Consider the following 26,879-nt stretch of genomic DNA (forward strand, 5'->3'; position numbering starts at 1 on the left):
GTGATGCTGCCTCCATTAAGCTGCCAACCTCCTCTAGTGATGAGAATACTGCTGCACACTGATGTCCCCTAATTGGAGTTATAATATGCAGATTGGCTTCCAGCCCACCTTGCAGTGGACAACTGATCCGTCCGTATTCCTCCCTGGCAATGGGAACTGTCCCAGCGATGCTCAGTGCTATATTCCGAGCTCCATGTCTCCACCATCACCGCCTTGGCACTGGGAAAATTCTGCCCAAACAGCCTTCATTTTCACTTGTTTATCTGTCTTTTTTCCTAAACCAGTGATGCATTTTCAATACTTTGTGTTTCTATATTTAGTCAAAAAGGCCAGTGTTGCAAAACCAAAATAAATGTGTTTCCTTTACCCTCCCCTCAATTAGGCCCCGCTGATTTGGCAGAAAGTCCAGGACAAGGAGGATGCCCAACACCTGGTTGTAAAGGAATAGGGCACATCAAAGGGGCAAGATATGCTGCACACTACACGTATGTGAGAGGAAATTATGAGTACCATTTGCCTTTTTAACAAAATACCTTCAAAGGAAAGTTATTGCAGGCAATTTCAAGGTATATTACCTTGAAGGGGAAAAGTAGCACAAATAAGTCCAGACAACCTTGGAGAGATAGGGGTACAGATGAAAAGGAAGAAGTATGCATACAACAGATGTACAAAATACAAGGGAGTATCAGGCTAAATATAGAAGGGCTGGGGGTGGGGGGAATGATAAAACTAATCAGAAAAGCAAGCTTAAGGCATGAAAAGAGACTGGCAGCAAACATAAAAGGGAATCCCAAAGGATTTGAATTTCAACAATAAATGAATGGTAAAAGAAAGAATAGGGCCAATTAGGATAAGAAAGAGGACTTGCATGTGGAGGCAGAAAAAATAGCAGAGGTATTAAACTAGTACTTTGCATCTGTCTTTACAAGTGATGTTCCACAGGGTTCGGTGTTGGGGCCCTTGCTGTTTGTGTTATATATTAATGATTTGGACATGAATGTAGGGGGCACAATTGGAAAATTTACAGATGGCGCAAAGATTGGCCAAGTAATAGATAGTGAAGAGGTTAGCTATAATCTACAAAACGTTATTGATGGGCTGGTGGAGTGGGCGCTAAAGTGGCGGCTGGATTTTGACATAGAGAAATGTGAGGGCATGCATTTATGGAGTTCAAACAGTTATGGGGAATACGCAATAAATGGGAATATACTAGGAAGTGTCAATGAAGTGAGAGATCCTGGTTTGCAAGTACCTAAAGGCAGCAGTTCAAGCAGACAAGGTTGTAAAGAAGACATATGGAATGCTCGCCTTCAATGGCAGAGGTATAGAATATAAAAGTAAGAATATAATGTTGGGATTATATAAAACACCGGTGAGGCCGCAACTGGAGTATTGTGTACAGTTCCGGTCACCGTATTACAGGAAGGTTATAATTGCTCTGGATAGAGTGCAGAGGAGGTTTATGAGAATGTTGCCAGGGCTAGAAAAGTGGTTGGAACATAGCAGTGAGTTTGCAGTATGGGCTGGGCAGTTGGGAGATGCAAAACTGAAGAATTAAAGCACCTCAGTTGGCACGAAAGCAGAATTACAACATGACATGTTTACATAGACAATTTCTATTGTATATGTGGATGTGGGAATTTCTCATGGAAAAAGATGACAAAGCATGCACGATGTCAGATTCTTAAAAGGTTGAAATATTGCTAGTGTTTAATTATTGGAACATCTTTGCCCTTTCCTTTCTCGAGCCAGTTTGCAACACTGTTAACAGAATGGAAATATGATTGAGTCAGTTAATTGTTAGCATTGTCGATCACTTTGTCTATTGACATTACACAGGTAATAGAGTCATTGAGGTTTACAGCATGGAAACAGGCCCTTCAGCCCAACTTGTCGATGCCCGCCCAATTGCCTGCATTTGGCCCATATCCCTCTATACCCATCTTACCCTGTAACTGTCTAAATGCTTTTTAAAAGACAAAATTGCACCTACCTCTATCATTACATCTGGCAACTTGTTCCAGACACTCACCACCGCTCACCCCTCTGGACACTTTTGTATCTCCCTCCTCTTACCTTAAACCTATGCCCTCTAGTTTTAGATCCGTCTACCTTTGGGAAAAGATATTGACTATCTAGCTGATCTGAGCCCCTCGTTATTTTATAGACCTCTAAAAGATTACCCCTCAGCCTCTTACGCTGCAGAGAAGAAAGTCCCAGTCTCTCCAGCCTCTCCTTGTAACTCAAACCACCAAGTCCCAGTAGCATTCTAGTAAATCTTTTCTGCACCCTTTCTAGTTTAATAATATGCTCTCTCTAATAGGGTGACCAGAACTGTATTCCAAATGTCTATATTTTGTGATACAGGTTTAGAAGCTCTTTAAGAAGTGATGTGTTGTTTTTCTATTTTAGGTTAGTTAGCTGTCCGTATTCTGAAATTAACTTGAACAAAGAAACAGTTTTACCAGACCGTCTAAGTGGAGAGAGGCAGTCACCAGTCTCAGCTGCTCAGAAGCTGAAGAAAATGGGAACACAGGCTATCTCACCAGAGTCATCAGAAGATACCTTTACACACAAGTGAGTAGTGGTAACACAACACAACAGAAGTAGCTTACTCTGCTTAAGCCTGAGAGCTGAAATTGTTCATTGTGAAAGCATTCACCACTATCCCATCTGTTATCATCGAATGGTATCTTTCTCTGCACTCTCTTATTTCCTTCTCTATGAACGGTATGCTTTGTATCGCATGCAAGAAACAATACTTTTCACTGTGCGTTAGTACATCTGAAAATAATAAATCGAAATAGTACAGGAGGATGCCATTCAGCCCATTGAATCTGTATCAGCTCTTTTGAAGACAAACCCAATTAGCCTCACTGGCTATATCATAGAATTCAGAAGGAGGCCATTCAGCCCATCAAGTCTGCACTGACAAGCAATCCCACCCAGGCCTTATCCCTGTAAACGCACATATTTACCCCACTAATCCCTTTAACCTACGCGTCCCAGGACACTAAGGGGCAATTCAGCATGGCCAATCAACCTAACCAGCACATCTTTGGACTGCAATACCCTTGCAGTGTTTTCTGTCCTTCAGGCATTTATTCAGTTTTGTTTTGAAAGCTACTAATTAAGTATGTTTCCACAGAATTCCAAACCCTAACCACTCATTGCATTACAATCTCAATGCTCCTACTGCTTTACTGTGGAATTCTAATATTTAAAAATGGCTAGTTTTTTCAAAAAAAAAGTTGCTCCCCCCTTTATTTATTTACACAGAACCTCTTGCCTTAAGAGATGCAGAAAAATCCTGTCTTCAGACGTTTGCCAGGAATAGTTTGTAATTGTTTATTTGAAGGAATGGATTGATTACACGCCCCAAACCAGCTTCTTTAGACTCAAGTGATTCACCATTTGCTCGATGCCAGCTAACTTCAAACTGGGGGCTTAGGGGGAGGCGGGGGGCGTAGCGGGGTGGGGTGGGGGGTGGAAGAAATGACACAAACATATTATTCACTGTGCTGCACCTAATTTATTTGAAAGAAACTTGGGGTAATAATTTCTAATTTTAGGGCACTGGGCTGTTTTTACTTGTAAAGGAACCATGTAATATTCTGAAATCATGAGATGATGCATCTACGCTGGCTCCATAGCAGATCTATTCAATTACCATCATTGCTCTGCTATTTTTCCATTGTTCTGTAAATTTTGTATGCAATTGCCTTTTGAATGTTGATATTAAATTTGCTTCCATCACCTTTTCAGGCATTGCATTCCAATAACATGCCATGCAATAAACATGTTTTCTCATATATCTTCTGCTTCTTTTGACAATCACCTTATATCTGTATTCTCTGTCAACCTGTCCACCACTGGAAACAATTTCTCCTTACTTAGCCTTTCAAAAACATTCATGATTTTGAACGCTTCCATCATATCGCCTCTTAACCTTCTCTGATCCATGGAGAGCAATGCTTGTGTAGTAATCCAGATTGTCACATAATCCTCAATACTATAGCTTCATCTCTAACCTTCCTACGCCCACCTATGTTATTGAGGTCAACTAAGTTTCCTTAGCCCTGCACACCCCAGGTCCACTCCGGCCTCTTAGCTTGTGCCTGGAAATGGTGGCAGAATCCAGTCTCCGCAGCGATGATAATAGTCACCAACGTTGGCATTCTTTGGTCCTGAACGAAAGTTCTGTGCAACTTTTTTAGCTTCCAAGGCATTTTTCTCCATGTAACAACTCCTTGAATCTGAGGAGGACAGGACATAGGTAATGTGGCCCATTAATTGCTGGGGTGTGGTCTATTGTGGAAAGACCCAAGAAACTTGAGTTTTCTGCTTACTGGAAGTAGGATTTCGGCATGATCAAACCTTTTAACACTTAAGGTAGAATAGGTTCCGAATCTCCTGCACACAGAAAGATATATTAACTCTCCAGGAAGTTTTTCTAAAAGGATCTTAAGGTTTAAGAATAACCTTGACAAGGTGGGGTATCCCAGGTTACTTTGTGGGGCCTAGAGGGGCACTTCTGCTCCTCTTGGGCCACAGGAAAACAGAGGAAAAGTAACTTACCTTATTCTTCTGGTCCTGTCCAATATACCTAGCAAAGAACGTGGAATATTGTCTGCAGTTTTATCTCCTTGATGAAGAAAGGATATACCCTGTCTTAGAAGAGGTGCAACAAAAGTTCAGCTAGATTGATCTCTGGTTTAAGAGAGCTGTCCTATGAGGAGCGAATGAGCCTCTATCCTCAGGAGTTTAGAAGAATGAAAGATGATTTCATTGAAGCTTATAAAATTCTTAACTGAATAGATGCTGACCAGTTGCTTCATAAGAACATAAGAATGTAAGAAATAGGAGCAGGAGTAGGCCATCTAGCCCTTCGAGCCTGCCCCGCCATTCAATAAGATCATGGCTGATCTGTCGTGGCTCAGTTCCACATTCCTGCCCTCTCCCCATAACCCTTAATCCCCTCGCTTATCAAAAACCCATCAACCCGCGTCTTAAAAATATCTAGCGAGGCAGCCTCCACCACTTCAATGGGCAGAGAATTCCAGAGATTCACCACCCTTTGAGTGAAGAAGTTCCTCCTCAACTCCGTTCTAAACCGCCCCCCCTTTATCTTGAGGCTGTGCCCCCTAGTCCTACTGTCCTTTCTGAGCGGGAAGAGTCTCTCCACCTCTATCCTATCCATCCCATTCATCATCTTATATGTCTCAATGAGATCTCCCCTCATTCTTCTAAACTCTAACGAGTACAAGCCTAGTTTATTCAGCCTCTCCTCATAGCTCAACCCCCTCAACTCCGGTATCAGCCTAGTAAACCTCCTCTGCACTCCCTCCAAGGCCAAAATATCCTTGCGTAAGTGCGGCGACCAAAACTGCACACAGTACTCCAGCCGCGGCCTCACCAATGCCCTATACAGCTGCAGCAAGACCTCCTTACTTTTATATTCAATCCCCCTTGCTATGAACGCCAGCATCCCATTAGCCTTCCTGACCACCTGCTGCACCTGCAGGCTGGGTTTTTGCGACTCATGCACAAGGACCCCAAGGTCCCTCTGCACCGTCGCCTGCTGCGGTTTTTCGCCACGTAAGAAATAGTCCTTCCTACCATTATTCCTACCAAAGTGGACCACCCCGCACTTGCCAACATTAAATTCCATATGCCAGTTCCTGGCCCATTCGCCCAGCCTATCTAGATCCTTCTGCAGACTCTCCACACCGTCCGCGCAATTTGCCGTTCCACCAATCTTGGTGTCATCAGCAAATTTCGACACCATACACTCGGTTCCCTCCTCCAGATCATCTATATAAATGGTAAATAGCTGAGGCCCCAGCACCGACCCCTGGGGCACTCCACTAGTCACCAACCGCCAATCCGAATAGCACCCATTAACCCCCACTCTCTGCCTCCTATTTGACAACCGATCCTCTATCCACGCTAATACCCTACCCCCAACTCCATGCCCCCTTACCTTCTGCAATAACCTCTTGAGGTACCTTGTCAAACGCCTTCTGAAAATCAAGAAAGACCACATCCACCGGCTCTCCTCTATCCACCGCCCTAGATACATCCTCATAGAACTCCAATAAATTTGTCAGACACGACTTCCCCTTAACGAAACCGTGCTGCGTCTGCTCTATCAAGCAATTCCCCTCAAGATGCCTCGCTATTTCCTCCTTGATGACGGATTCTAACATTTTACCTACAACAGACGTTAAACTAACCGGCCTATAATTCCCTGCCTTTTGCCTGCCACCCTTCTTATCTGGCTGGAGTGTCTAGAACTAGTGACCATGATGTCAGGAGAAGAGGTAGATCATTTTGGACTGAGACAAGGAGAAATTTCTTCACTCATGAGGATCGTGAATTGTTGGAATTCTCTACTACACAGGGCTGTGGTCAGTCATTAGGGTTCAGGACTGAGATTGATGAAAGATTTTGACACTAAGGGAATCAGGAGATAGAGGGGGAAAGTGGGGGTTAATGTAGATGATCAGCCATAATTGTAATAAATGGCAGAGCGGTCTATAGTGGCTGTGTGGCCTACTCCTACTCCTGTTTCTTATGTTTGGTCTGGACGGGAAGCTACCACTGCTCTCTCACTCAGGCCCAGGATAAAATGATGCTGATCCTTAAGCAACGCATTTTAAGAGGACTTGGGTCCGCTGACTTGGGGTGGCTGTCCTTGCTGCCTGGCTTTCCACACTTGGGGAATGTTTAAAATATAAGCCACTTGTCCTTTGTACTATTGAATTCATCGCTGTTCACTGTTGAGGTTTCCTGCTGGTTGGGAAGCAAAGGTTACTCCGCGTGACAATGCTTTGGACCATCACTTGAAGTACTAGGGTTGGCAGTGCACAGTGAACTGTAAGGAATTTACACCTTGCCTCTTGGGAGTAGCAGGATCGTTTACTTGGAGGATGAGGGGTGACGTTGTAGAGCTTTATAAAATCATGGGCACAAATAAGGTGGTTAGCTATGGTCTTTTCCCCAGCATAAGGGTGTCCAGAACTAGAGGGTAGAGGTTTAAGGTGAGAGGGGCAAGATTTGAAAGGGACCCAAGGGGCAATTTTTTCACACACAGGATAGTACATATATGTAATCTGCCAGGGGAGGCAATCGAGGTGGTCACAGTTACAACATTTAAGAAACATCTGGACAGGTACATCAATAGGAAATATTTAGTGGGATATGGGCCAAATGCAGGCAGATGGGATTAGACCAGTTTAGGAAACCTGGCTGGCATGGACAGGTTGGGCCGAAGGGCCTGTTTCCCTGCTGTATCTCTCTCTGTGGCTACGAGGTCTCTCTGAGCTGCTAGCTGCTGTTGCCTCTTTTCCTTGCGTGGCATCTTTTTAAATTATTAACTTCACGGCCAATTCCCAAGATATTTTTACACCTTCTATATGTTCATTAATTATGGCAAGTAATGTTTTTTTTTCCATCAGTTCTCTTTTGTAAATTGCCAGGATAAAATTTAACAGTCTAATTTAACAAAAACATAATGAAAGCTGACCTAAAAGTGTATTTTACTGAATTGCAGTCACGGAATGTGGCCACAGAATAAACACAGCTGGTTTAAAAAATATTGTTTGGTTTTTAGCTTTCAAAATATATTTTTAAACTGTTATTGTTCACAATAAATGGTTTTGGTGATTCATGGATTTGTTGAGACTGCCTGACTCCTGGATTGAAACCGTTCATTTTTATTTATTAAATCCATTTATAAACAACCGTTCTGCCCTGAATAAAACAAAGTTAAACTTCCTACAAAAATAGAAATAACCAATGATATTGGCACGATGATATTACCTTCAGGGAACGGAGAGCACTTGGTACCAGCAAGGGACACTCATTAATTGATCACTTAAGGGCCTCAATTAACAATGAGGAGGGAAGGTGGCCCACAGGTGGAGGCAGGTGGGTGGCAGGGTTCAGGCAAGCCATGACTCCTTGTAATGAAGTGCCCTTCCCACCCCCAAACTCACCACGAGAGAGAGCAGAGAATTCTGCCCTTCTTTGGTATATCAAACCATTCTTCCTTGCGGTTAATGGGTAGTTGATGGTGGATTCTGAGATCTGAAAAGGTTGTCCATCATTTTAACAAATTTCTACTTCTTCCACCTTTTGTTAGAAAAACTGTTTCGCAGAATAGTACTGGGAACCAAATCGAAATGAGCTACCTGACAGGACATCCCACCATGGAAAATGCGCAGGCAAAAGGAGCTGGTGAAGAAAGCTGTGAAGAATTGTCAGCCAAAAAACCCGAAGTGCCAGCTGCTAGCAGGATGAAACAGAGAAAGTAAGTCATCAATACAAGCTACCCTCTTGATGTAAAAATAAAATGTTTATGGCGTCTAATGCTCCATGTGTTATAATGATGTGTTTGTTATATTTAGAGTTGGACGTCCACCAAAGTACTTTAAACTCCAGTTTGTGAAGCAAGAAGAAGAAGAAACAACGATGGACAGATTAAAAGAAACGGCAGGTTAATGCTGGTCAGGTTACTGTTAATCGGGTGACACTATCCAAATTATTGTAGATGTTTAGTAGTCAGATTGCCGGTGTAGATGTAGTGCTGTTTTGCTCTAATGAAACTGAGGGATATAAGAGAACTGGAAGGTGCAGTTGAGGTAGAGATCAGCCATGACTTTATTGAATGGTGGTGCAGGCTGCTCCCATTATGCTCATTCCCCTAAGGATTTCTTTCACATGTGCTTTGCGGACATGCAATACAAGTAAAGTTTCACCAAATTGAGAGTGGCAGGATACCTTTCAGCTCTTTGAGAGTGCTGTCCGGTTGGTTCCACTTTCCTACCCACAGCCATGCACAATTTCCCCTTTGAAGTATATACCTTTTCAGCCTACTGTGGACTCTGTCTCAATCACTTAGGACTGAAAAGAGGAGGAATTTGGTTAAAACTTTTGTCAAAGGGTTGCAAATCTTTGAAATTCTCTGCGCCAGAGAGTTGTCAACACATCATCATTTAATACATTTGGTATCTTAGAATGAAGGGATTTGAGGAGCAGGTGGGGAAGTGGAGTTGAAATCATGGATCATATTGAATGATGGAGCAAGCTCAGTAGGCCAGAGGGTATCAACTTGCTCCTTTTTCATGTGCTTTTATCCCATTCTACAATATTTTGCAGATTATAAATTCTTCTCTGCCTTTCCCTCTTATTCTTTCAACAGTTATCCTAAATCTCTGTCCTTTGGTTACTCATTCTCCTGCCAATGGGAATGGGACGTCCCTATTTTCACTTTCAAAATCTGTCAAAGTTTTGAATATTTTCTTAATGTTTTTCTATATTTTCTGCCTTCTCCACCTTACTGCCTCACTTTGCCCCTTGGAGGAGCTTCTTAAAACTCCAAGCTATTCAACATCTGACTGATATCTCTTCATGGGTGTCATTTTTGCTTGGAGGTGGCACTGTGGTTAGCACTGCTGCCCCACAACGCCAGGGAAGCAGGTTCCATTCCTGGCTTGGGACACTGTGCTGAGTCTGCACGTTCTCCCTGTGTCTGCGTGGGTTTCCTCCATGTGCTCTGGTTTCCCCCCACAGTCCAAAAGATGTGTAGGTTAAGTGCATTGGCCATGCTAAATTCTCAGCATACCCAGGTGCCGGAGTGTGGTGAGTAGGGAATTTTTGCAGTAACTTCATTGCAGCATTAATGTAAGCCTTCTTGTGACAGTAATAAATAAATTTTTTAAAAAACTTTTAAATACTTGGGACATTTGATTGGATTAAAGGTGCTATATTAGTACAGGTGCTGACTCAGGCAGTGAGAGCGTGTCACCAGCTGAAATGATACTGATTATTAATCATGTGGATACATTTAAAAAGCAACAAGTTAAACTTTTTTACAAATTAGCAGACAACCATTAAATTCACAGCCTGAAGATTGGAGAGTAGCAAATGTTGTGCCTTCATTTAAGAAGGGTCCCAGGAAAAAACCTGGGAACTACAGGCGGGTGAGCCTAATGTCTGTGGTGGGTAAGTTGTTAGAAGGTATTTTGAGAGACGGGATCTACAGGCATTTAGAGAGTCAAGGACTGATTAAAGACAGTCAGCATAACCTTGAGTGGAAAATTAGTTCTGGTTTACTAGGCTGATACCGGAGTTGAGGGGGTTGAGCTATGAGGAGAGGCTGAATAAACTAGGCTTGTACTCGTTAGAGTTTAGAAGAATGAGGGGAGATCTCATTGAGACATATAAGATGATGAATGGGATGGATAGGATAGAGGTGGAGAGACTCTTCCCGCTCAGAAAGGACAGTAGGACTAGGGGGCACAGCCTCAAGATAAAGGTGGGGTGGTTTAGAACGGAGTTGAGGAGGAACTTCTTCACTCAAAGGGTGGTGAATCTCTGGAATTCTCTGCCCGTTGAAGTGGTGGAGGCTGCCTCGCTAGATATTTTTAAGACGTGGGTTGATGGGCTTTTGATAAGCGAGGGGATTAAGGGTTATGGGGAGAGGGCGGGAATGTGGAACTGAGCCACGATAGATCAGCCATGATCTTATTGAATGGCGGGGCAGGCTCAAAGGGCTAGATGGCCTACTCCTGCTCCTATTTCTTATGTTCTTATGTTGAAGGGGTATCCAAGAAGGTGGATGAGGGTAGTGCAGTCGATGTTGTCTACGTGGCCTCTAGCAAGGCCTTTGACAATATATCGTATATACGTTGTTGCATAAGGTAAAATCTCATGGGATCCAGGGTGGGACAACCAATTGGATACAAAATCTGGTTGATGACAGAAGACAGAGGATGGTTGTAGAGGGTTATTTTTCAACTGTGATCAGCGGTATGCCTCAGATCGGTGCTGGGCCCACTGTTATTTGATTTTTATATTAATGATCTAGATGAAAATTTAGGAGGCATGATTAGTAAGTTTGTGGATGACACTAAGATGGCACAGTGGACAGAGAAGATGATTATCTAGGATTGCAATTGGATCTTGAACAGTTGAGCCAGTGGGTTGATGAATGGCAGATGGAATTTAATTTGGATAAATGAGGTTATGCATTTTGGTAGATCAAATCGGGGGGCAGTTAATAGGGGTTGGAGTTAATAGTTATGGAACAAAGAGATCGAGGAGTACAGGTTCAAAGCTCCTTGAAAGTAGAGTCACAGGTGGACAGGATGGTGAAGGAGGCATTTGGCATGCTTGGGTTTCATTGGCCAGAACATTGAATACAGGAGTTGGGATGTCTTGTTGAGGATGTACAAGACATTGGTAAGGCTACACTTGGAATACTGTGCACAGTTCTGGTCACCCTATTATAGGAAAGATAGTACTAAACTAGAAAGAGCGTAGGAAATATTTACTGGCATGCTACTGTGACTTGATGGTTTGAGTATAAGGAGAAACTGGATGGACTGGGACCTTTTTCCCTTAAACATAGGAAGCTTAGGGGCGATTTTATAATGAGAAGGATAGATAAGGTAGATAGTCAATGTCTTTTCCCAAGGGTAGGGGAGTCTAAGACTAGAGAGCATGGTTTTATGGTTAGAGGGGAGAGATACAAAAAGATCCAGAGGGGCAATTTTTTTTCACTCAGAGGGTGGTGAGTGTCTGGGACAAGCTGGCAGAGGCAGTATTGGAGATGGATACAATTTTGACTTTTAAAAAGCATTTAGACAGTTACATGGTTAAGATGGGTATTGAGGGATATGGGCCAAATGCAGGCAATTGGAACTAACTTAATGGTAAAAACTGGGTTGCATGGACAAGTTGGGCCAAAGGGTCTGTTTCCATGCTGTAAACCTCTATGACTAGATGTCCTTGTGTATGTGCTGAGCTTACTATATTTGGCACGATTGTCCTTGATTGAAGTGCACTTTCTTAATTCAAGAACTTTAAATGTATGACAATCAGTTTACTTGGATTTCAATTTAATTTGATTTCAAACATATTATCCTGAAGGGAAATTTGTTCAAAATTATGAAAGGTTTTGACTGAATAGACGGGCAAAAACTGTTTCTATTGGCAGAAGCATTGGTAACCTGAGGACACAGATTTAAGATAATTAGCACAAGGGCCAGGGGAAGATGAGCAGTATTTTTTTTTTCGTCAGCAAGTTGTCAATCTGGAATGCATTTCTTAAAAGAATGGTAGAAGCAGATTCAGTAATAACTTTCTTAGGATCCTTACAGTGCTGAAGGAGGCTGTTCGGCCCATCCTGACTCTCCTGGGTAAGATGGACAGAAGATCGTTCCCAGCCCACCTCCTGCCCTATCCCTTTAGCCCCAATCATTTACCTCACTAATCCCCCTGAACTACCCATTTTGAGACACTAGGGGACAATTTATCATGGCCAGTCCACCTAACTTGCACATAGACTTAGCTATATATACTTGGAATGGAAAATTTGCAGGGCAGTGAGACAAGGCATGGGGCAGGGGTCGATGCTTGGGACTAGTCGAGTAGCTCTTTCAATGAGCTGTGACAGGCATAATGAGCCAAATGACCACTTCTTACGCTGTAAAATTCAATGCTTCCACCATTTTAGTTGTCTCAAAGTTCAAGGTTTGTAACTTAGACGCATGGTTTCAACTGTCATAGTATATAGCAACAAAAGAAGGAAAAATGAGAAAGGATAGGAATCATGAATAAAATCGCTTTTGAAAGGTTGTTGAAACCACTCCCTCTTTATAAATGTCTCTGTAGAGTGTGAGATTCAACATGGTTAATGATGCATTCCATGTTCTTTTACTGTCAGCACTCTTATCATCTTTATGATGGAGTAAATTCCTCCTTTAAACAGTAATGAACCAATAGATAGGGAGGTTTCATGTAAAGGATGAGTTCCGTTTTATCATAGACTGGAGTAATGCGAACCTGGTAACGTACAATCCAAACTGATCCCAAATGAGAATTTTGTTTTAAAAATACATTCATGATATAGTAGTTAAGTCTCTTGCTGGATTCTGTTACTTTAAAAAAATAATTGTAATCTTTTGCCGTTCTGTAGAAAGTGACTACAACCTCCAACAAGCTCTTCACCAGTCCGTGTTTATGTCTTCCGTCTCTCCACATCCCACGCAACGTTTGTACCTCTGTTGGGAACAGCACAGCAAGTTGCTGCCTGAGGTGGCAGGTCACACGGCAAAGAAGGTGGCAAAGTGGTCTATAGAAGAGGTAACCTGTTTCTCCCATAAATCCCCCCCCAACTGCAGGATACTGCCTGTCAATTCTCTAATTCTTGACTGAAACCAGGAATCCTTTAAATTCAAGGTCTGCTTAACCCTTTTTCAGCCCTCTACACAGGCGGTTGCCTCTGCTCAGGAAAATCTATCCCTGTTGTGTGTGTGCTTGCATGTTCTCTAACATAAGAACCTCCCACTTCCATCTCCTAGAATGTGTCACCAGCTGAACTTCTGCTGATCATTAATCATGTGGGTGAATTTAAAAAGCAGCAAGCCAGTTGAACTCTTACAAATTGGCAGGCAACCATTAAATCGTGTAGGATATGTCCTTGTGTGCATGCGGCATGCTGAGTTTAGAATCATTTTGGCATGATTGTCCTTGGTTGAAGTGCATTTTCTTACTTCAGAAACTTTAAATGTGACAGGTCAGTTTAATTTGATTTCAATTTAATTTGATTTCAGCCACTGTATCCTAAGGGGCAATTTGTTCAAATTGTGAAAGGTTTTGATTGAATAGGTTGGGAGAAACGGCTTCTACTTGTCCTTTGGGATAACTCTCTGGACTTTGTAACAAATTTGGGCAAGCTCACCCATTTGGAGCGAGTGTGGAGAATTTTGGTATGTGAAAGTGCATAATTTCGCAAGAGGCAAATGCATCAGACAGGCTTTCCTGGAACCATGGCAAAATCACAAAAATTACTGCTTCCGAGTCATTACTGTGGTTTTCTGAAGTTTTAAAAATCCTCATACAAATCAGTAGTCGGCACAAAAATCAAACTGAATTAACTAATTTGTATCGAATGGCAAATAAGCTATCAAAGTTTTGCTGTGAAACAATAGGTTTATTTTTTTGTCTTGTTCATTGATGATTGGAGTGAGATTTTCTGATATCGGTATGTTACGACGTTGTCAGGAAAAGTGGTGTTGAGGCCGCTGACAACAATGACTGCTTCTTACACTGTATAGTGGTACGCAATGCAAAACAAAGGCAAGCAAGAGTTCCATGACATATCTCTTGAACAGCAGGTTAGGTGTAAAGATTCGCATTCTAATCAGTAATCTGTAAACTGTCTGTGCTTTATATGCTCTGTCTGAGGCCAGAACTCTCCATTCACCTGAAGAAGAGGGAAACCGCTTGAAAGCTAGTGAGTTTACTATCAAATAAATCGGTTGGACTAAAACCTGGTGTTGTCAGACTTTTTACTGTGTTTACCCCAGTCCAACGCCAGCATATCCACAGTGGGCAGCTTCTGATTTGCCTGCCCTGTCATCAACTCCACCCCAGCGCGCGCACCAGGAAACATTCTTGACTCCAGACACCAAACTGGCGTGATCCTGTCCACACTGTTCGCTGGGCTCATCTCCAAGCCTTCCACCCACCCCCCCCACACACACCCTCAGGATACTGCTCGCCTGGTGCATGCCGTCTGAGGCCGGTCATGCATCGTGCTGTTCTGACATCATGCTGCCATGAGTGTATTATTTGATGTGGTATATGATTGCAGCATATGGACCTGATAACGATATGTTAATGTTTCCAATTAGGTTCCTGACGTGGAATAGTGGGAAGAGTGTGTGTGTGTGTGTGTGTGTGTGTGTCGTGACCTGACCCACGCCCCCGCCGCCGCCGCCCCCCCCCCCCCCCCCCCCCCCCCGACCGGTTGTGGAGGGGAACCATCAATGTGAAACGTGTCTTTGGCCTTCTCGTGATACTTTTCACTCTCGCAGCCAAACCCATCCAACATGAATGGAAGCAGAAAATCTTGGACATAAATTAAGAGCTGAAGATTGTTGTCTGTAGTCCTGGTTCAGGATGGAAAACCTTTTGTTTTAAAAATTAGTTCTCCCCTGCCAATCTGATGAATCTTTGAGTTCATCAAATGAATAATTGAGCCATGAAGACCAGGTTTGATTCTTGCTCTGTGATAAATAATTGGCTCTCAATCAGAGGACAGGTACAGTTGTCCTAAGTTGGGGAGAGGATTGTATCTCGGGTTCCCAATTTGACTTGCCATCCAGCATCCCTTTATGGTAGAACACTGGACTTGCTGTCCAGCATCCCTTTATGGTAGGACATTGGATAGCTGCCTCCACTTTGCCCTATATAGTGAAATATCCTAATGCATACTTGAGCAATGTGCCAGGGTGCTCACCCCAAATAAGGCTGAGCACTTTCTGGAGGACAGAAATGTCACAAGAAAGTTCTAGGAGAAATATTCTAGGCAATATTTTATGCTGATCGATGTTGTAATTTTCTAATCAAATGTATTGAAAGTGCTAAATGTACCTTTGAATTTTACAGGTAGCCAATTTTGTACAAAGTTTGCCAGGATGTAAAGAACAAGCTATTGTTTTCAGGGAAGAGGTAAGTGTTAAGTGAATAGTCAGTGGTGATTATTGCATTGGAATGGAAATGACAAAACCATTGAATGTTTAGAGTGTAGAAGAAGGAAGCCATTTAACCCATTGTGTCTATGCTGGCTCGTTGCTGAAGCAAATCAAAAACAAGTGGTACTATCTCTGCCCATAACCCTCCTTCATCTTCTGCTCTTAAGAATTTGCATAATCTAAGGAAGAGAAGACAATGTTGTTTGCCTCAACTTCACCTTGCAACAAAGTATCTCACTCCATGACAACTCTACACATATTTTTTCCTGATCTTTATCCTCGCTGTCCTGATGGTATTTTAAAGGTGATGACACTGATTTTCCAACCAAGCCCTTCATAAATGTCAAGACCCAGAATTCTCATCTCCCCTGTAGTCTATTTTATCAATTAGAAAAAAAGACTTGCGTCTATGTTGTACCTTCTGTGACCACTGGGTGTCTTTAAAATGCTTGACTGCCAAAATTGGTTTTATTTTTTTGGAGTTCATTCATTCCATTTTGAGCTTTCATTCGAACTGCAGGGTGTGGCAAACCCAGGATAGATCTCAGCTGAAGTAAGGTGGAGTTTGCCGGTATTGGAGCTCTTTGACTTCACTCCAGCTCAGTTTCCAGCCTCTTTAGTTCTTGCCCCAGCCCTATTGATCTGTTTTCTCGTTGTCAGTAACTGCCCTTTCAGGCTGCATTCCAGGGTCTCCTTTTCCTGAATCTGCGGTGCTTTCTCCAGATTATAGTGTGACTCCATCAGACCCTGCGTCTGTCCCCTCAGGATTGCATTCTCACTGTGTTCACCCTCCTGTTTTAGAAATGCAACTTTTAAACTAGCCAGTTGAAGTTGTCTACTGACGATTTCCAAAACGATTCTGACTCTTTAAACATACCAAATGTAACCTTTTTACGGTTAGGCTTTCAAGTGAGACTAGGTTGTGGTAATTCTTCTTGCTATTGGTTTGTTCATTGGACTTTAGATGCTGCTGTATAGAGTGAAATAGGAAAGGAATATTGGTTTAAAGTTTTAAGTTTAATTATTAGTGTCACAAATAGGCTTAAATTAACACAGCAATGAAATTATTATGAAAATCCCCTAGTCGTCACACTCCGGCGCTTGTTTGGATATATTGCATTTTGAGCAGCTCCAATTCTCTTCATTGGGTCACCTGAAGGAACTCCCAATCTTGAGTTGGGTGGGTGGCACAATAGTAACAACAGGACCCAGTGGTTAGTACTGCTGCCTCACGTCGCTGGGGACCCAGGTTCGATTCTCAGCTTGGGTCACTGTCTGGGCGGAGTCTGCACATTCGCCCCATGTCTGCATGGGTTTCCTCCGGGTGCCCCAATTTCATCCCACGGTCTGGAAGATGTGCTGGTTAGGTGCATTGGCCATGCTAAATTCTCCCTCAGTGTACCTGAACAGGTGCCGGAGTGTGACGACTAGAGGAATTTCACAGTAATTTCATTGCAGTGTTAATATAAGCCTACTTGTGACAATAATAAATAAACTTTAAACCTTCATGAGTTTCTGTGCTGGCTCCTGTTTTTGTTTAGGGTAAATAATCTTTTTATTCTTGTTGACCATTGATGCACCAAGAAAATCAGCAGCTCTTTTTTTCAAACTGAATGTTCATTCCAATGAACGTGAGAGTTTCCTGATGGTAAGACATTTCAGGGTTTGCCCTGATTTCTTCTTCCTCTGTGCTTCGAAATTTACAAGGGGAGCACACAAATGCATTCTGGTTATCCTCGATTTAGTTTTCAGTATACTTTTAACCTTCATTTTTGTTAAAGCATCTTCTGTAAATTTTTACCTGTTCTTTCTTGATCCTGAACCACATTTGTTATGGTATGCAGAGTCTTTGCCATCTTGGTCCCAATTGGTAGCCTGAGCCCATTGGTCACTGCTGCCTTTTGTATTTAATGTTGGCAAGTGCGAGGTGGTCCACTTTGGTAGGAATAATGGTAGGAAGGATTATTACTTACGTGGCGAAAAACTGCAGCAGGCGACGGTGCAGAGGGACCTCAGGGTCCTTGTGCATGAGTCGCAAAAACCCAGCTTGCAGGTGCAGCAGGTGGTCAGGAAGGTGAATGGGATGCAGGCCTTCATCGCGAGGGGGATTGAATATAAAAGTAGGGAGGTCTTGCTGCAGCTGTGTAGGGCATTGGTGAGGCCGCAGCTGGAGTACTGTGTGCAGTTTTGGGCGCCGTACTTACGCAAGGATATTTTGGCCTTGGAGGGAGTGCAGAGGAGGTTTACTAGGCTGATGCCGGAGTTGAGGGGGTTGAGCTATGAGGAGAGGCTGAATAAATTAGGCTTGTACTCGTTAGAGTTTAGAAGAATGAGGGGAGATCTCATTGAGACGTATAAGATGATGAATGGGATGGATAGGATAGAGGTGGAGAGACTCTTCCCGCTCAGAAAGGACAGTAGGACTAGGGGGCACAGCCTCAAGATAAAGGTGGGGCGGTTTAGAACGGAGTTGAGGAGGAACTTCTTCACTCAAAGGGTGGTGAATCTCTGGAATTCTCTGCCCATTGAAGTGGTGGAGGCTACCTCGCTAAATATTTTTAAGACGCGGGTTGATGGGTTTTTGATAAGCGAGGGGATTAAGGGTTATGGGGAGAGGGCGGGAATGTGGAGCTGAGCCAAGACAGATCAGCCATGATCTTATTGAATGGCGGGGCAGGCTCGAAGGGCTAGTTGGCCTACTCCTGCTCCTATTTCTTATGTTATGTTATGTTTTAACTTTTTCAGCAGCCGTTACTTTGACTCGCCTGATGAAGGAGCATCGCTCCGAAAGCTCATGCTACCAAATAAACCTGTTGGACTTTAACCTGGTGTTGTGAGACTACTTACTGTGCCTATTCCAGTCCAACTCCACCAGCAACTCCTCCTCATGGCTATTTTCTGTTCCTTCAGGCTTTTGATTGGGCATGCTTCAGAATCTATCATGAGATTTACCACGACCCAATTCTATCAGATCTTTTGCAGCCAGGTTCTTCCCATTAGTGCTGGATAGTTTTCTTTAACAATGTGCAAAGACAGGTCTGCACACTGTCTATACAACTGCATGGTTACATCAATATGTCCCTAAACAGAACCACTTCCCCAGTATAGGTTTTTAACACCGCCATTGAGGATCTCAAGGCAACGTCATATGCTTTTCTTGGTAAACGATTTCTGTTACCGATGAAACTGTAGCTCCAGTGTCCACCTCCATTTTCACCGGCTGTCCATTCACCTAAACCCAGTAATGATTTATTACACCAGCAATAGCCAGTTCATATTAATGATTTTGATTTAGTTTTTTGAAGGGGTAACCAAGAAGGTAGATGAGGGCACATCAGTTGATGTTGTCTATGTGAATTTTAGCAAGACCTTTGACAAGTTACCACATGGTAGGCTGTTGCATAAGGTTAAATCTTTGACAGAAGACAGAGGGTGGTTGTAGAGGGTTGTTTTTCAAACTGAAAGCCTGTGACCAGCAGTGTGCCTCAGGGATCGGTGTTGGGTCCACTGTTATTTGTCATTTATATTAAATGATTTGGATGTGAATTTTGGAGGCATGGTTAATAAACTTGCAGATTACGCCAAAATTGGTGACATAGTGCTCAGTAAAGAAGGTTATCTAGGACTGCAAAGGGATCATCATGAATTGGACCAGTGGGCTGACGAATAGCAGGTGGAGTTTAATTTAGATAAATGCGAGATGGTGCATTTTGTAGGACGTTGAGGAGATTTACAGAAAAAAGAGATCCAAGTCTACAGGTTCATAGCTCCTTGAAAGTGGAGTCAGAAACGGACGGAGTGGTGAAGAAGGCATTCGGCATGCTTCGTTTCATTGGTCAGAACATTGAATACAGGAGTTGGGACGTCTAGTTGAAGCCGTACAAGATATTAGGAAGGCCACACTTAGAATAGTGTGTACAGTTCTGGTCACCCTATGATAGGATGTTATTAAACTAGAAAGCGTGCAGAAAAGATTTATTAGGATGCTACTGAGACGTGATGCTTTGAGTTACAAGGAGAGATTGGATAGACTGGGACTTTTTTTCCCTGGATCGTAGGAGGTTTAGGGGTGATCTTCTAGCAGTTTATAAAGTAATGAGGAGCTTAGATCAGCCAGATAGACAATAGTCTAAAACTAGAGGGCATAGGTTTAAGGCAAGAGGAGAGAGATATAGAAAGGTCCATAGGGGCATTTTTTTCACACAGATGGTGGTTAGTGTCTGGAACAAGCTGCCGGAGGTAGTAGTAGAGACGGGTACAATTTTGTCTTTTAAAAAGCATTTAAGCAGTTACATGGGTAAAATGGTTTCGAGGGATGTGGGCCAAATGTGGGCAGTTGGGATTAGCTTAGTGGTTAAGAAAAAAAGAAAGCATAAAGGAAAAGCACAAAGGAAAGCATGTTCCAACTTCTTAGGACGTTAAAGACTCTCTTCCCCACCCCCTTCATTATGCTCAGGGAAGTTGGAACCACTATAGAATCATAGAATCCCTACAGTACAGAAGAAGGCCATTTGGCCCATTGAGTCTGTACCAACCAGAATCCCATTCTGGCCCTACACTCGTGTAACCCCATGCATTTACTACGTTAATTCCCCTGACATTAGGGTCAATTTAGCCTGGCCAATCAACCTGACCCGCACACCTATTGGAGTGTGGGAGGAAACCAGAGCACTTGGAGGAGACCCACACAGACACGGGGAGAATGTGCAAACTCCACATAGACAGTGACCCAAGGTTGGAATTAAACCTGGGACCCTGGTGCTGCGAGGCAGCAGTGCTGACCACTGTGCCACCATGCCTATATCTGCCACAATCTCTGTACGCTCAACAATTGATCCCCCAGCACCAAAGCTCCCACCATTTTTGGGAATGGCCTGCATGAGTGCGATATGCCAAGTAATTTTCAGCACTACTTTGCTTCTTTGTTCCCCAAAACAAGATAAACGCAAGCTCAGCTACTTTCCTTTTGTGATTTGCAACACCCCCAGTTCTAAATTTGTTATTGTGGGGTACTTGCCACTCACACTGCCCCCTGGGATATTGCAGATCTTTTTGGGCAGAGCACATGGTGAGCTTCTTTCTGAAGTTGTTTTCCTCCTAATCTTGATTATTCTTTGGTTCCTCCAGTGGCTACAACCATAGCTCGGCACCCCTCCATTACCAACTTTTGTAATGATTTCAAATATTTATTCTTCGGTTGGGTGTCTACAATGCTGTTGAACTTTCTACTTTTTTTTCCCCATCTGGAGTGGCTGCAAGTTGGGTCCTACCATCTCATTGCCAGTTTTCTGTGTGGTGGTTTTAAAAGATAAGCCATAGGCCTCAGAGATTCAAATGAATAAAGTTCTTTATTGAAAGAATGTTAACACTACAGGCTTCTAAGATAGACTGACCCTTTGCCCATATAAATGGCCAAATAAGTCAATAGTGAAGTTATGTGACTGATCTCTCAAAGTGTCCCTGTTCCACTGCAAAGCTGCTGATGAATACACAACATCCGTGAAATTGAAATCCCTCATCTTTGGCATCATCATAGTATACCAACCCTGTTTCTGCTCCAAGGTCTTGATATCCTACCTCCAAAACAAAACTTTAATGTGACTTCCTTATTTTGCATTTACAAAAGCAAAGATCCCATACATTTTCTCTACTTCCTTGTCAATTTTCCTGATGTCTAGCCTACAGTAACATAATCACAATGACGTTATCAGAAGCAGCAGAATCTCTGGTGCACTGCTCAGTATGGCAGTGGCCCAGATGATGTTTGAGAGTTCCTAAAGAGCACACGCCTTTGACTAGTTCAATCACCTGTGGAACTGGTCACATGTTGACCACTTCTAATGGCAATTGGGGGTCCCATTTATGTCGCTGGACCCTGATTTCTATATTTAAACGGGGCCCAACGCCGGAAACAGGTGGACACTTTGGATACCCCTTTTGTTACTGATGGTAATAGGATGGTACGGGTACTGACCCTATTTTGAAAATAGACTGAGCGAGTGAGTGAAGTGGTGTAGCTGAATTGGGTGGGGCTGCAGCGATCTATATCACGAATCCTTGAAAGGCACAGCTCCAGACTTCAGACCGCAAATGTTTTTTGTTTCCTTTCTCTTCTGCTGCTGTTCACACAGTCATTGGCTAGCTTTAATACTGCGTACATACGAAAACACACATTTAGGTTTATTTTGGGTTATTAATGTCAGTGAGTCCACCAACTGTTTTTCCCTTCATCAATTCCAAATTTGTCCCAGCATGAAATCTAGCCCAGAATGCAGTAATATTATGCTTTGACTGATTTAACAGTGCAGTGTTTACATTGGCAATCAGGTGTCTGACCTGGACAGAGACAGGTATCTATCTTGCTTCCATCTAAAAGTAAGTAGTTCTGTAAAACTGGGCGTTGGATTTTTTTTTGTCGTTTCTTAGCTATGGATGGAAAACTTTGTAGCCATGTAACTGGATTGAAATGAGGAACTGTTTTAATTTCCTATAGTTGAGCTGGAATTATTAAACCAAAACATTGGCTTCTACGGATCAAAAATTGAATTTTCTGTCTTGGAGTTTTCTCAGTTGCTTCAATGTTTTAGATCTGAAGCTGAATTTAAGATTATCAAAAGTCAGTGTTTGTTTTTTATTATGTTGTAAATGTGCTCTGAAATGTTCCACCAAATCATGACGATCAGTCTTTTGGAGAACTGAGCTGTTAACATCTTTTATTCTAATTAATAAATGTCAAGCCTGCACTGTTTTGGTATATTAATTATGCAATCTGGAAGTAGGATTGGAACTCATAAGATTCATTTTTTTAAATAAAAGTTAAATAAGTTTTGTGGTAGTCTTAATGCAATTTTCATTATTTGGGTTCCTGTCACACTATATTCTCTACTCTCTGGCTTTGTGGATAGACACAGTAAAAAGTCTGAGAACACCAGGTTTAAGTTCTGGACTTAAACCTGGTGTTGTCAGACTTTTTACTGTGTTTACCCCAGTCCAACGCCGGCATATCCACATCATGACTTTGTGGATAGAGCCTCGTTCCAGTCTCTACTAATGCAGAGCAGAAGGTTGTGCATTTGAGTCTTGTTTAATACTGTGTTAGCTGATCTCAGCTGTGATAACAGTTGGGTTGCTGTTTTGACATCCGCCCTTGGATTATGGAGGAGAAATGTTAGCCAAGACCCCCTCCCGCACCCCCATTTGTTTCCTCCTAATTTTGCTGGAAAGTCTGTGTTTATGCTGCATTGATGTGTATTTCTGAGTGTATTAGTGAACAAGGACATTGGATAAGGAGGGGTTAGAATGGCTTTCAGAACCTCTCCCAATTGATATAAATTAAAAGCAATTTTGGTGCACTGCATACAGCATATTGCTGCCACTCAGTATTTAAGTGTGAAGAATGGACAGTTGGATGAAATGCTGGAGGACAGCTAGAATCCGTAAAACCACACTTCCAAAGTCTTCAACAGGAAATGGGGGAAAAAGTGACTTTTTAAAAAGTTATTTGATAATCCATTCATTTTGCTTTCTTAAATTTTGTTTATACAGCAAATAGACGGAGAAGCTTTTTTGCTGCTGACTCAGACAGACATTGTCAAAATTATGAGCATCAAACTGGGGCCTGCGTTGAAGATTTACAACTCCATCCTCATGTTTAAAAATGCAGAAGAAAATGAGTCACCTAAAGAACCGTAAATAGTGTATTTTTTAGGCACAAGGATCTGCAGACTGGAATGAAATTCAGCTTGAGATGATTTTTCTTCTCTCTGACTTTCTGACTCATTTAACATTTAATGAACTAAATCTGTGGTGCCAACACCAGTGGGTGAAGACCACAGCATTCAGAGATGTACAAGAGGTTTTTGTTTTTGGGAGAATTAATGTCTTCCTGCATTATGCTATTGTAAGTGATATTTCTTCTACGTATCCAGAGCTTTAAGAAAACACTACAACCTCATTTATGGAAACTGGTTCTCATCATAGGAGCCTTGATTGTTATGTCATGAATGTCCATTTCCTGTTTTTCTACTCAAACCTATCAGAAAATTTGATCTCCATCTTGGTGATTTTTCTTTCTTAATCCGATTGCTTTTTGTCCCAAGTGCTTCATTAATTGGCAAAAGTACAGGGTAAAAGTAAAGATGTGACAAAAGTTAAAAGGATCAAAAAAAAACCCTGTCCTTGAACTGTTGGGTAATGTCCATTCAACATCGTTGGACTTGTTTTCTCCGAGACAACATGATGAACTATATACAATTTAAGGTGAACACATGAACTGAATCTCAATATGCATTTGCAGCTGTAATCTTCAGGAACACAGTGTGCTTTCTGTTCCTTTTGTTTCTGTGATTTTATCTGATGATGTGTGGAATATTGAAGTGGAGCAATTGTTGTTGAGTTGTGCAGCCATGAACTAATCGGCGCTGCTTAATGTTCAGTTCTCTATAGATTTTTAAATGTGAATGTTTCAGTCAGAGTTATGGCTGCCAGAAACACCCAGTTGTTTTTGATGTGCGCACATTACATTGAAATGTTTACGATAGATTAAACATATTGTAAATATTTGCAATTTACTAGTTCGCCACTGTTCCTGGTGTAACTTTGTTCAGAAAATGAACAGCAATCAAGATCCTGGACGTTTTCACGTTTTGTGGCAGGACACAGGTAAGATGCAGATAAAAGGGAGATGTTTGTATTCCTCGTATAAAAATTTAGTATTGTTTGTGTGCAACATTGGTGAAGGTTTTCTCTGGCATTTCAAGCAAAGTTGCAGAACCAAATTTTGTGAAGTTCTTGTTTTTTTTTAAAAGTAGGTTAACAATTAGGCACTGTATCCAACACAGCATGGGGTTGGTCTTAGCACAATGACAAAATGGGTTATATCAAATTGCCAGACTATTTTACATCTCTCACTAATTTGTATTGATATTATCCTGATTTGTATTGCTATTATTGAAAAATGTGCTGCAAATTTGCTATTGTTCATTTTACAATATGACACTGAATTACGTTTGAATAACTTATTTCTGGAGCCATGTATAATTTTCTGTTTCCCATTACTTGTTGTCCTATTTTCTTCGTATTTTCTTTAAAAATTGAGATGACTTAGAGCCTTAACTATCTTGAATGTTTGCACTCATGGGGAATTGAACAAAAATTTTGAATAAGATATTTTTATGGAACTTGCATATGTCTCCCAATATTTTTGTGCCTTTTCTCTCTTGTATCCGATCTCTCTGAATTTCCCTTTTAAGAATAGTGGTAACTGGCAATTGGTGCCAAGATTCATTGGTTTGAAAGGAGTTTTCGTATTTAACATCCTCTCTTTTGGCAAGACTGCTGCTCTCTTTTCCATAGTAACTAGAATATTAGTGTATTAACAAAAAGCTGTTGAAGATTTAAAATACCACTCTACTGGCAAAACCCGCATCCTGCCACTCACTGCTATAGTGTTTTAATAAATCAAGCTACGTTACTGCCAAGACTTTATAATTTAAAAGTAATTTCAGTGCACTGCAACCAACATGCTCAGTTACAGTGCAACTTTTTGGTGCTCAACTGATCTCCCCAAGCCTATGAGAGAAAGATATGAAGCATCGTCCAATCACTTCCTTCAGGGAGATAATCAGAAGATGGAGCATCCAGAAGTACTTATGCAAGCCATTGTAAGCTCCATGTTTCTTGAAGAGCGAGACATGATGCAGCAAGGAAAAGGTACGTTTTTCAAAAAAAAATATATCAGTTAGCTTTAGAATTTTTTTTTATTAGGAAGGGCTTGTTTTGCAACCAAATTGAGGAAGCAATTGTTTGTCATGACCTTTCCAAAAATGTATAGGCCTAGATTTTTCTGCTCCTCAAAACTCAAATGCACAGAAAATCAAAGGTATCATTAGCAGTTTGTCTGTGGCACAGCTCGCTGTATGTCTGTGAGAATATCCACTTTTATTTATTGTTTTCAGGAATATGGGTGACAGTTGGAAAGCCACGTGGCGGAGGCCCTCGTGCTTGAATCACTGCTACCTTTGATAGTGCTCCCACTGTGGAATGTTCCAGAATGAAGGATTGATAATATAGCTCTAGTCAGGATGGTATCTGACTTGGAGAAGGTGTGTGACTTGGACAAGTGACTCGGAGAAGTTGATATTCCCACAATAATGCAGCTGTTTCAGCCGCAGGATACAGAAAAGGGTTGTTAGGTTTGACATTGGGATGTTTCCTCTTGCAAATGAAACCAGAACTGTGCGCCAATAGTATAAAATGGTCACGAATAGAACCTAATATGTAATTGAGGACAGATGTCTTACCCAGGGATCGGAGGGGGCTTGGAATGTAAAACAAGCTTCAACAAGGAGTGGTTGCAGTGAGTAACATAGATTAAAATTAACCGTTCAATAATTTTACATTTAGAAAGCATTAATGGCTGATGCTGATGGTACCGTTAATTTCCTTGTGAAAAATGTTTTCTCTGAGCAACGATTGATTTACAACTTAAATGTTGTTTCCTTTTCCTTGTACTTATCAGTCTCAAAGTCGATCTCAGATGAAATATTAGTTCTGAGAAACATTGCCTGGAAATAGCTTTAGAAATTTGTTCCACAGCTTTTCTTCAAATCAGCTGGTGAAACAGATAGATACGCATCATTACAACCAAAACATTCTTCCACTTGTGGCGACAGGATCCCAATATACTTGAACCCTGAAGTCCTCTAATGCAGAAATCAGTGTGGTTAGTAAATTTGTCTAGTTCAGAGCGTGATAGCACTGGCAAAAGTCAAACCATGCTCAGCTTGCATGTTTTCCTTCAACCCTTTATTAAGTTAACCTAATTTCAATGTCCTTTGTAGCCTGATGCAATTAATTAGGGTCTGATTAGCTTGGGACCCTTAGTAGAGTTTCTGTTGATGAGTAAGAGTTTTGAGTGCCTCGTGCGCTCGTGCATTTCATGCAGACATTTTTTAAAGAATGTAAAAAGTGAGTTATTTATAAGTAAGAAAGATAAAGTATTTATTAGTCACAAGTAAGGCTTAAGTTGACACTCCAATGAAGTTACTGTGAAATTCCCCAGGAGAAACTTCTCCTGTACCTTGAAGTAGCTTGCACTGCTTATTGAGGTAGCACTGGAAGGAGCCAAGTAGCTGACAAACTGGAGGAATGACTAATATCCCCAGAGCAATATACGAGTGCTCGATTTGTGTCTACCTGCTTAATGTGCCATGCAGAGGATGGAAGAATATCCACTATTCACATTGGCTTCTCAATTAAAACGTGGAGCAATTCTTGGGAAAATGTTATTTTTACATTGGTTCCTACATACTAAGAACTACATACTCATCT

General features: G+C 41.9%; 1 protein-coding gene across 2 annotated transcripts in view; it reads left to right on the forward strand.

Moving 5' to 3' along the window:
- The window catches only part of LOC145357728 (lethal(3)malignant brain tumor-like protein 4), a 67,307-nt gene extending 42,413 nt beyond the window's left edge, over window positions 1–24,894 (forward strand). For both annotated transcript variants that reach the window (XM_080211159.1, XM_080211161.1), the window contains 7 exons: window positions 383–485; window positions 2,413–2,577; window positions 8,147–8,314; window positions 8,412–8,500; window positions 12,986–13,152; window positions 15,463–15,525; window positions 23,094–24,894. In XM_080211159.1, the coding sequence (XP_080067285.1) occupies window positions 383–485; window positions 2,413–2,577; window positions 8,147–8,314; window positions 8,412–8,500; window positions 12,986–13,152; window positions 15,463–15,525; window positions 23,094–23,240 (902 nt within the window). In that variant the 3' untranslated portion in view covers window positions 23,241–24,894. The remainder of the gene's footprint in view (window positions 1–382; window positions 486–2,412; window positions 2,578–8,146; window positions 8,315–8,411; window positions 8,501–12,985; window positions 13,153–15,462; window positions 15,526–23,093) is intronic.
- The last annotated feature ends 1,985 nt before the right edge of the window (window positions 24,895–26,879 follow it).

The sequence above is a fragment of the Carcharhinus amblyrhynchos genome, chromosome 24 (genome assembly GCF_965287045.1).
Source record: "Carcharhinus amblyrhynchos chromosome 24, sCarAmb.v2.hapA, whole genome shotgun sequence".
In the NCBI taxonomy this organism is placed as follows: Eukaryota; Metazoa; Chordata; class Chondrichthyes; order Carcharhiniformes; family Carcharhinidae; genus Carcharhinus; species Carcharhinus amblyrhynchos.